This window comes from Chlamydotis macqueenii, chromosome 3 (genome assembly GCF_036417535.1).
Source record: "Chlamydotis macqueenii isolate bChlMac1 chromosome 3, bChlMac1.mat, whole genome shotgun sequence".
NCBI lineage: Eukaryota > Metazoa > Chordata > Aves > Otidiformes > Otididae > Chlamydotis > Chlamydotis macqueenii.
This window is the reverse complement of record NC_141558.1, coordinates 107,177,826-107,187,987: the sequence shown is the minus strand read 5'-3', so window position 1 is coordinate 107,187,987 and position 10,162 is coordinate 107,177,826. Positions and strand designations below refer to the sequence as shown.

Here is a 10,162-nt window from a genome sequence, read left to right as displayed (position 1 = left end):
TCAAGATATCCAAATTAGGTTTTATTAATAAACAGGTAAAAACTGATTTGTCAATCTTCACATAGAACTGCAGATGAAGCTGAAAAACAAGGCCTCATTTTATAAACAAAATGCATCGAATGCAAGTGCTTTGGGTCTACTGCCTAATTACCTGGGATTGGCATTTTCCTCCCACATAAAAAAAAATGCTAAGCCTTCAAAACAAAGGCCTCTGTGCATTCACATAGATCACTTGTAAAACTCCTAATAAAAGTGTCCACTGGCAAATGTTTACAGTGGGTGACAGTCTACTTTGTCTCTTGCTACATGGTTAGCACTCCCTCCAGCCTCACGCTAAGTGCTGCTACATAATTCTTTGCGTGCCGTCTTTCATGCATACTGTACTGGAATTCCATTTTCTTGATCTTGGTTACATACATCCCCGATCATGTGAATATTTTCCTTAAAAAAATAGATCATTAAAATAAAGAGATGCTTGAGGTTGCTTCAGTGTTCAAGTCTGTTTGATTTCTCTTTTCCAGCCTTTATTTCAGTTGTCCTAAATATTGCTATCCTTGTTTTCTATAAATATGAGACTTCACCACAAAGTCACGTTTAGAAACTGGCTGCCGAAACAGGAAAGCATTTAAAGTCCTTGAACAAAGCTGTACGATGCTGCTGCTGTTGATTTTGGCACTGTATGTACTTCCCCAATGAATCTCTCTTCAGGAGTCTGCAAGATACCCAGCAGATGAAGCAAGCTTAAATCGGATGCTGATCTGTTGGTGGGTTGAAAGTTTCTTAGTACAAAGTTTCCTCACGCCAGACAAAATGCTACCTTGTGTCACCCACCGTAAAACTCAGTGTACAGAGTGAACTATATGCATAACTCTTCCAACTTTTCCTGCATTTTTACCACGCTGCATCTGCAGGTCTTCACAGATCATCAGCATTTACAAGAGCAATGTACAGAATGAGCAGAGGAAAGCTACTTTGTGCATAGTTTCTTATTAATGCTCTTATTTTAAGGCATTGCTTCTCTCAGATAAAAGCTTAAAAAAAGGGACATGATCGTGCTTAATCACTTAAAGGGAAAAAAAAGAAAGTTAACAAAAAAGACTATTACACTATACATACAGAAATACAAGAAAATAATAAAGGTGAAGAAAAGAAATCACTTAAAGCAGGCTCTAGAGCTATGTACAGTAGGAAAAGCTTTGGGGTATTCCACTGTGTGTATTGTACAGACAACGCATGCAGTTTTTGCTTTTCATCTTTAGATGTGATTGTACTGATTTCTGGCTTCACAGAGATGTTTTCAGGGAAGATAAGGCAAAGAGTACCACTGATTTGTGAAGTTCTTCCCTCTATCAAAGGCACTACGTGGCAGCAAACAGTTTAAATAGTTAAACCTTGTTCCTTTTAGATCTCCTCTGTGCATGTAGTGTTTCACTGAACGCTCTGAAAACAAAAACGCTAGCACTCTATTCCTTTCCCCTGTCAAAATTCAGTAGTGACAACGGGGCAGAGAAGAGGACGGGCAACACCCAAGCACTGAACATGGTGTGTGTTACTGGGATACTGGTAATACTGTACATGGTTTAGGCAGCTGGCAACCGAGTCTTTCAGCAGATTACCTTTCAGCCGATCAATTTCAACTGCCCGTGACACAACACTGAGGTATTACTAGCTCTGTGGGCTGACATTTAACATTAGCAAAATACCATCTTGTCACACCTCCCATTTTACAAAATCGTACGCATAAACGCATAAAAGCTTTTTTTTTTTTCCCCCCTCAATGGATAGTTCCTTGTAGGTTTGCTATGGTTTTACAAAAGGTAACGGGCCTGTTGGCTCAGAAATGCCTGGGCATTTCACACTGTTCACAGCGATTTAAGGCCGGATGATTTAAAAAAGTACAGGCAGTACAACTCCACTGAGCTCCCTCATCTTCATCTGTGTCTGGAACAGTCTTTGGTGTTTTCACAATGGACCTCTGATCTGTGACATGGAAGAGATAAGATAAGCAGTTACTAACCAAGAACAGCATGGAAAGAATTTTGAGATGATTTTTTTTCAGTAACTGAGAACTATCTTGTTCCTCTGAGAACAGCACAGTTATTACAAGTGACAGAGGCAGCTTTTTACCACCCCCTTGACTATAGCTTGATTGTAAGTCAGCCAAATGGCATAAGGTGAAACTATAAAAAGCAAGTTTCCCATCCCTTCACTCTGCTTTCTTCCCTTTTGGGTCTCAGTTCAAAGCTGTTGCATGAAAAGGAGATAAAATTTAGAAATTAATCAGCACAGGAAACATGCACAAGATTTAGAAGTCTGAGGTTTATGGAGCAGTCTAAAATACATTACCAGAAGAAATAAGTGTTCTGTAACCTTCTAACATGTATCACATTTTGACCCTAGAATGAGTATCTGCAGTTCCTCCTCCAATCAGGTAAGCAGTCAGATACACTGAAGAAAAATCAATGCCTAGCTCTGTCATGCTCTAGAGTAATCCTCCCAAGCATACAAAATGCATGTTTTTGCATGATGTGCTAGATAACAACCTTCAACTACTTTAAAAGAGAAAAGATGAAAAGACAAAAGAGACGAAAAAGATGAAAAGAGAAGAGTGACTTCTTAAGTTCGGGGTTCCTGGTTCAGGCAACTGCAAAGTCTTTTAGCCAGTTATTTCACCTGGAGAACACCTCATTAGCAACTACCCAGTTGCAATTGCTGCAAAATGACAGTGACATTTTCAGAAGTACAATGCTACTCATCACAACTGCCAAAAGAATTATTTTTCATTCTTTTGTGAACAGTGGTAATTCTGGTTCAAGTCACAGCCTACATCATAGTTAAATTGAAACTTAAAACAAAATGACCTGAAAATTAAAGTTAATGAAGGACTAAGATACAGTAGTGATTTAAAAAAAAAAAAAAGTGAGAGAAGAAAGAAAGAAAGAAAGAAAGAAAGAAAGAAGGACTTCAGAGGTTTATAAACCAGTCAAGGTTAACTTTGCATTTTCAAGATAGATTGTACCAAATTATTAAACATGTAAATTTGTGAGTTCCTAGAAGATGAGTCAATGTAAATGTTAACAAATAGTCACAGAAAATTAATTTTAATTTTCTTCTTTGATAGGTTAGTTTTTATTTACTGTAAAGGGAACTACGTATTTGACAGAACTTCAGATAAATTCACAGTTCAGCTGTAAAATGTGTCTAATACGACTGTATGGATTTAACTTTACTCAGTGTTTTCACTAACAGCTTGAATAATGAAGGATTTAAAAATCTTCATAAAGCAAGACGACCAGTATCAGTTTGGAGGAGTTACAAACAGTCTGGAGCACAAAAAAATTCCACTTTATCTAGACCACTCGGAAATACAGAATGGTCAGAAATCCGTAAGATGAGATTCTGTACCAACAATTACTGCACACTACAAGGACTAATCACACACGTAAACATAATATGTGGAAAACTTCCTGGACAGAAAGACTGCACAGAAGCATTAGGGGATTATCTATTTAATTTGTCGGTCTGACTACAGGTCATAATGTAATGCTGTTGCAAACAAGTTAATCGTATTCTCTGCTATATGTAACATACAAGCGGTAATTATTCTGTTTTGTCTGACATCCTATTAGGGCAAAAAAAAGTGTAATATGCAAAACTTAATGATAAGGCAAATGTTCAAGACTGACTAATAAGTTCAGCAATATTGACTGTCCTATTGGGCAGCATTCCTTTCCTCTTCAGCTGTCTAAAACTGTATTTAACAATAATCAGGAGAGGCTATGTAAATTGTTAATACAAATTCTACAGTCGCCAGGAAGTCCAGTTAGGGTAACCAGACTGAATTATTGTAACATGTAAATAAAGCCACTCTTCTCCAAGGACAATGGTGAAATCACCTAAGAGAGTTTCACTCATCCCTAAGCAATCTATCTCACGTTCATTTTTTAAGAAAGATGGATGCTTCCATTTACTTAAACTACCTCCCGACATATTATCTATCTTTAAACATATTCCATTTAATACACTTTCTTTCCTGAATGTATGAATAGAGAGAAAACAAGGGCAAACAGAAGTATACTTACTGCCAATATAAATAAAATGCAAGGTTTGTATGCTTTTGAATGCTTTTGAAGTTATCCATTTCATAATCAACATTTAAACTAGATTCACGGAACAGAAACTGATATTAGATGCAAACCAGATATTAGTATTAAATCCAAATTTTATGAGTACACTACCTTTGGGTTTTGGTGGCACCGGACCAAGAAATCCAATATTATCGTAAAAATTATGAATAGCGCTGGGATTGAAATGTGGTCCTAAAAACAAACAAAAAAAAAGTGCAGCCATTTTAAAAATAAACTTGAGTAGGAAAGCATATCAGATTTTTTTTTTGGCAGTAATTCTGAAACAGTACTATTTTCACTTATCTTTTAAACCAAGGTGTCAATACAGACCTGAGTGAGACATCAGTGATGTCAACAATACACTTGAAGAAACTTACCGCCCAAAATATGCAATATAATGTAAAGCCAGAAACAGAATCCAGCAGACAAAACTCCTTAAATATTTTTTTTTCTGTCACTCTTAATTTTACTAATAAATTTTACCTGAGCCATCTTCTGATTCGTAACTATACTGAAAGAGATGTGCTATCTACTATGCAGTATATTATATATGCTTAGATTTAATACTTACAGAACTCCTAACCCTAACTGACTGTAACAAACAAAGTTACATGCAATTTGAATATTTTATTTAAGAACAAGTTTTTAGTGCAACATTACATTCAGTACACCTGTCTACTTTCACCTTATCCACAGGTACATTGTCTGAAGGGGAGCATCCATGGCTTGTGATTGAGCCAGCTCACTACAGCTGAAAGTGGAAAGTATCAGTCCCTTCCCTCTCACTACCTCAGTTCTCCCTTCCCGTGCCTCTCCCTCACATCAGCTGTAGCAAGCGTTTCCAGCAACGCAGCATTTTTCGCTTGGCTAGCGAGCAGAATCAGCTCTGCAAAGGTTCTAAAAAGCTAATACAGAGCAAGAGCACAGTAAGTGGTAAGAGAGGGAAGCAGGAAGAAAGACCTCTTGTTGGCAGCTCTTGAATTGGCTCAGCTGTCTCCTAATTTCATTCTCATGACCAAAGGCTGTGTCCCTGAAGACAATGAAAGTGGAAGGAGGAGAGCACACTGGGAGTTACAATCGTACTTTATATTTGATAACTTGAGAGGCTGAATACAAGACAGAAGAAGTGGAAGACAAGACAGAGACGGACACATGTACTGCTGTATCATTTAGAAAACTACTACTCCCTCCTCTCTGATACTCAAAATAACCAGACTTTTCCCTCAGCATTTATTAAATAAACAGCATCACAAGTTTCTCTCTTCTGAGCCAAGTATGAGATAGGAATGACCGTGGGATTAGGAAAATCATAAAGCCAACAAAAACAACAGGCTTAGAAGACAATTACTTCCATGGTTTCACTCAAACTAATGTGGTGATTTTGCAAACAGCATGTATATCCCTCATTTAACACAGATGCTTTTGACACATGCAGACAGTGAAAGAAGAAAGGGAAAAAAATATCGACATTTACTGATGTACTAAGACATACTGTACCTCTTGCTTGAAAGAGATCAATCTCTTTGGTTAGGCAATCTATGTCTATCTGCAGTTGTCTGTTACAACTTCTTAACTGTTGCATTTCTTCCAGCTGAAAAAATAAATCTGCCTGTTAGACTAAATTTTCCCATTTTTGTTATAAGTTATCATTCACACATAGGTAGACAGCATTTAGTTATTTCAGAAGTGAAGATAAAAGAATCTTCCCTTGTAACAATCTTTCTTTTAACCCAAGCATAATCCTACAGAAAGCTTTCAGACCCACTGAATTCTTCTCTCACTGGACTTCCGAGATGACTGAACAACTCCAGATTGTGGTCAGGACACAGTCAAAGGTCCACCAGATCAATGGCTGATCTTCCAACATTGAAAACTGGTGCACTAATCAATTTATCTGAGATTGATATATGCACGAAGACCAAAAGATACTTTTTGTGGAAAGCAGTATGAGTATTAAAGTTGTAGTCTGAAATGTTAGGTGATCATGCCTTTAAGAACATCTGGAAGGACTACCACATCAGATCTCTTACGACTGCCCTTAAAAGCAACACTTCACAAAGCAATTAGTGAACTGAAAGGTTGTGGTTAAATAATGCATATTTAGTCTTTAAACTGTTTACCAGTTTAATTCTAGCTATACTGCCTGTCACTAGTATATTGTCAATATACGAGCAACTGTTCCTTTTAATTTATTGTGACAGACCACACTCGTGGTTTAGGTTTATAGCCTACAGACGTTTCAACTTACTGATGGAATTTGGGAAACAGAATTCGATCTTTTCAGGCGCCTTCGTGTTAGATTATTCTCCATTTCATTGACCTCTGATTTTAGTTTATCCAACTTTTTCTTTTGAATCTCAAGTTCTCGTTGAAGTCGCTCCATCCTGGCCTTCTGGTGTACCAGTAAAGCTGCAATACATAAGGTCCCATTTTATCTACTTTATTATCCTTCACATGGCAACATCAGACAAAGATGAAAGTGAGTAGTCTTTTGGGAAAATACAGACAAAAACATTGCTATGGATTGCTTTTCCATTCTCCTCATAAGAAAGAAAGTGTTGTATTTTTGAAAACAGCATTAATCCGTTACAGACAGCAAGCAAATACAATGAGAAAGTCATACAACGTAACAGATGACCATGCAAAACTTAGCTGTAATCTGTAAAAACCTTAAGAACCCAACTAATCTACAAGAATGACTACCAGAAACCAACAGTAAGTACTTCCTTGCATTGTATTCAACCCAACCATTGTAAAACAAGTAGTATGAAGAGGATTTCAGGGACAGCTACAATACAGAGCACTATATAGGCTAGATAAGCATCAAGATTTTGATTTTTATTGCTATTTGGGCTGGAACATAATCCAGCATTCTCGTCATAGTAGGGGACACCAAATGAAACTAAAACAGAAAGTACTACAAGCAATATTGCTGGCAAACATCAGTTATATTTATCACAGAGGCTGGACTGTATGCCATTTTATCCCTAAACTACGGCGCAGAACCATTAGCTCAGCTTCTAATTTCTAACGCTGCTTACTATTTGTAAAGAAAATGGCATGAGGAGATCTAATTTAGAAACGATGAAGTTATCATTTAAACCACAGCTTTTTAAAGCTACAAAGAACAGGCCTAGAAGAAGATGCAATCAAATTCATACAATTTAAGGAGTTTATTTAATTGAAGATTGGTATGCTATTTAATATCACCACATGAACAGATAACACTGCTCAAAGTAATAATCACCTTCTATAAAAATGAGAAAGTATTTTGTTAAATAAACCCAACAATCATTTCAACTTCTGCACAGCCTTTCATTCACCCATTAAATTACTAATTCATGTAAACGGAGATTAGTTTCACAGACCATGGATACCTTTAAAGCACTGCAGAAATTATTAAAAACGTAGCAATAAGGTATTTTAAAATTACTGAATTTGCCTCACAAAATCTGTAAGCAAAACTCTGTCTGGAATGTGATGTTTAATTCATGATTTCTTCAGGTATCAAAAAATTAGAAGCACTCGAATGTTGTTGGTTAGGTTTCCTCAGCAGCAGCACAGGAAAAAATAGCACATCAAAAAGATGCAACTGTCCACATGTTCGGCAAGCAGAACTGCCCTCTGCTGCAATTCCTGCCTGCTCATTCATTCACACATCATATTCTGTCTTCCTAAGGTTCTTCAAAAGGAGAAACCATGCCAAACTATTTTTGTACAGCATTACAGAACTGCAAGGCCTTACTGAGATTCAGCCCAAGCTTTTGAGTCACGTGTTAAGAGACACTGAAATGACAAAACTGCTTGAGCTGCTGCTTGGTTTTTGTTCAATACAGAGATGTTTGCATGAATAAGCACCTTTACCTGGGGTAACCACTAGTCACACTACAGCTGAAATTGCAGCTGTGCTCATATGTAATATAAAACTGTAGTTAAACTGAAATCCCAGGATTTTTGTTGAAGACTTGGAATCATCAGGTGAGTAGTCTCAAAAAACCAGCCTCCCCTCTCGAAAAGCCTTTTAGAAACAGCGGAAGGAACTTTTTCCCATTTACAGACTCCAGTAGTTACAAATGTAGCTGCAACTATAAAGAAAGGAAATAAAAGACTACTTTGCCTCTAACTCTTGCAGGGAGAATAGAAGCCCTTTTTCCTTCTACATTTTATTTCCACTTTTAGATAGTCTCTTCTATTTTCATTGCCTTAGTATTTCTGCTGAGGCAACCCCTCAAAGCCGAGGTTATTGGTACTTGACCTGCAGCCACACAGCTGTGCTCTACCAACCAGATTCAGAACTCTTCAGACCCATCAAACTACAGATGCAGGCTGCTGGTGAGCAGCCCAATATGCTGGATGTGGTAAGCAAGGAAGGATGCCTGGCATGGCATGGCCTCAAGAGCAAGACTATGAGCAAGGCTGCATGTCTGGAGAACTCTGCTCTGCTCTCCCTGCAGCCTCCCCCACCCCCCTCCTTCTTTTTTTAAGCTACTCTTGTAAAGGGAAAAAACTCCACAACTTCCCATTTCAATGTTCTCCCGCTTCTGTGGTTTAGAAATTAAGCTGTCATTATGGAACCGCACGGGGAGCGGAAGGCACTGCTGGATGCCCACAGCACTACTACACGCTCTTCATCTTCACATCACTTTCCAGACAGGATCCAATTTATTCTCCCAGCAGCTTTCCGACTACTTAACCAATTTACAATTTCAGATCTCAACAGATTTTAAACACACTTATTTAAAATTATCACTATTATTAAAGAACCCCCACCACTTGATATATATTGCTATGCAAAACATCTATTAAGAATAACTTTGATAAGGGACCGGCAAGACATTGGTTTAAGTGGTGGCTTTCACATACAATTTGGCAATTCTGCTTAAATACCAATTTGGCAGCTGCAGGAAAAAAAACAGGGTGGGGAAGACAAAAATCTTCCCAGATCCAATTGCAGTATTTATTAACGGAAAACAGCAATTTAAGTATTCAGCTCCCTCTAGCGTTCATCAGAGTAACTGAAAACTTTAAGAAGAAACTCCAGTGAATCTCTGAATCTAATGCAATTCAGATGCTAGATCTAGTTTACACTGCCCACATGGAGACATTTAATGGCCATTTTGATAATTCTGTGCTTCTTACAGGAAGGGGATTCCATCTATGCAGGCAGCACAGACACACCCGAGTTTACTCTACACAGACTAACCTGGAATACAAGCCAGAAAGCCTCACGCTTACACTTGTTTATTCAGACAGACATCCTTTAAAATAAGCTATTTACTGAAATCATCCTAGCAAAAGCAGTACAAAGATTGTCTCATTGACTCCTCCTTATTGTACCACAACCAGCATAGATTTCATGTTCAACTTTTAATTATGTGCAAACAGTGTACTATGCACAATCTATTTTTTCAACTTCTGCATGTTCACACCCAGCAGGTTGGCAAGAGCAGCACACTTTAATGCTCTGGTGGATGCCACTGTTTGCTTTGACATTCAAAGCACACACTTTCCACAAAAAAGTCTGTAAATAATTATAATTACAGGGAGTATGAAAGTCTGGAGGACTGAAGTTCACTTTTCCTTTCCTAGAGACTTACTCAAACAGGTACTGGATATACTTGCAGGTTTGAAAATGTGTGTGTAATTGTTTTCTCAAAGCCTCTGAGACATCGAATTACAAATAATCACTGCTTTAGAGCATCTTTTCTTATAAGTGTTTCTAAGAAAAAAAGCTAATCTAGGAACACAGCGATTTCGCCCTATTCTACAGACCTGTGAATTTCAGAAATGTCTTAGTTTGTTGAACATGGAGGAAAAGGGAATTCTGGCAATGCCATTACTTTGTGGCAGGAGGTTTGTGAAATTCTCAGAACACACTTAGACTTGTGTGCATTTTCAAAATCTGTACTTGAAGTTGCACAAAATTAAGTCATTTAATACGCTATTTCAACAGTCCACTTTTTTTTGTTCTTCCTTTCCAATACTCTCTTCATTTAAGTTTTTAAAAAGACCACCACTGAAGAGTGGGGCCTGAT

General features: G+C 37.6%; 1 protein-coding gene across 1 annotated transcript in view; it reads right to left on the bottom strand.

Annotated features, from left to right (window-relative positions):
• Positions 1-10,162, bottom strand: part of TAB2 (TGF-beta activated kinase 1 (MAP3K7) binding protein 2) — a 66,620-nt gene continuing 56,458 nt past the window's right edge. The window contains exons 4-7 of the mRNA XM_086744540.1: positions 6,376-6,536; positions 5,625-5,718; positions 4,239-4,319; positions 1-1,980 (exon numbers count right to left, since the gene is read on the bottom strand). Of these exons, the coding sequence (XP_086600666.1) occupies positions 1,835-1,980; positions 4,239-4,319; positions 5,625-5,718; positions 6,376-6,536 (482 nt within the window). The 3' untranslated portion in view covers positions 1-1,834. The remainder of the gene's footprint in view (positions 1,981-4,238; positions 4,320-5,624; positions 5,719-6,375; positions 6,537-10,162) is intronic.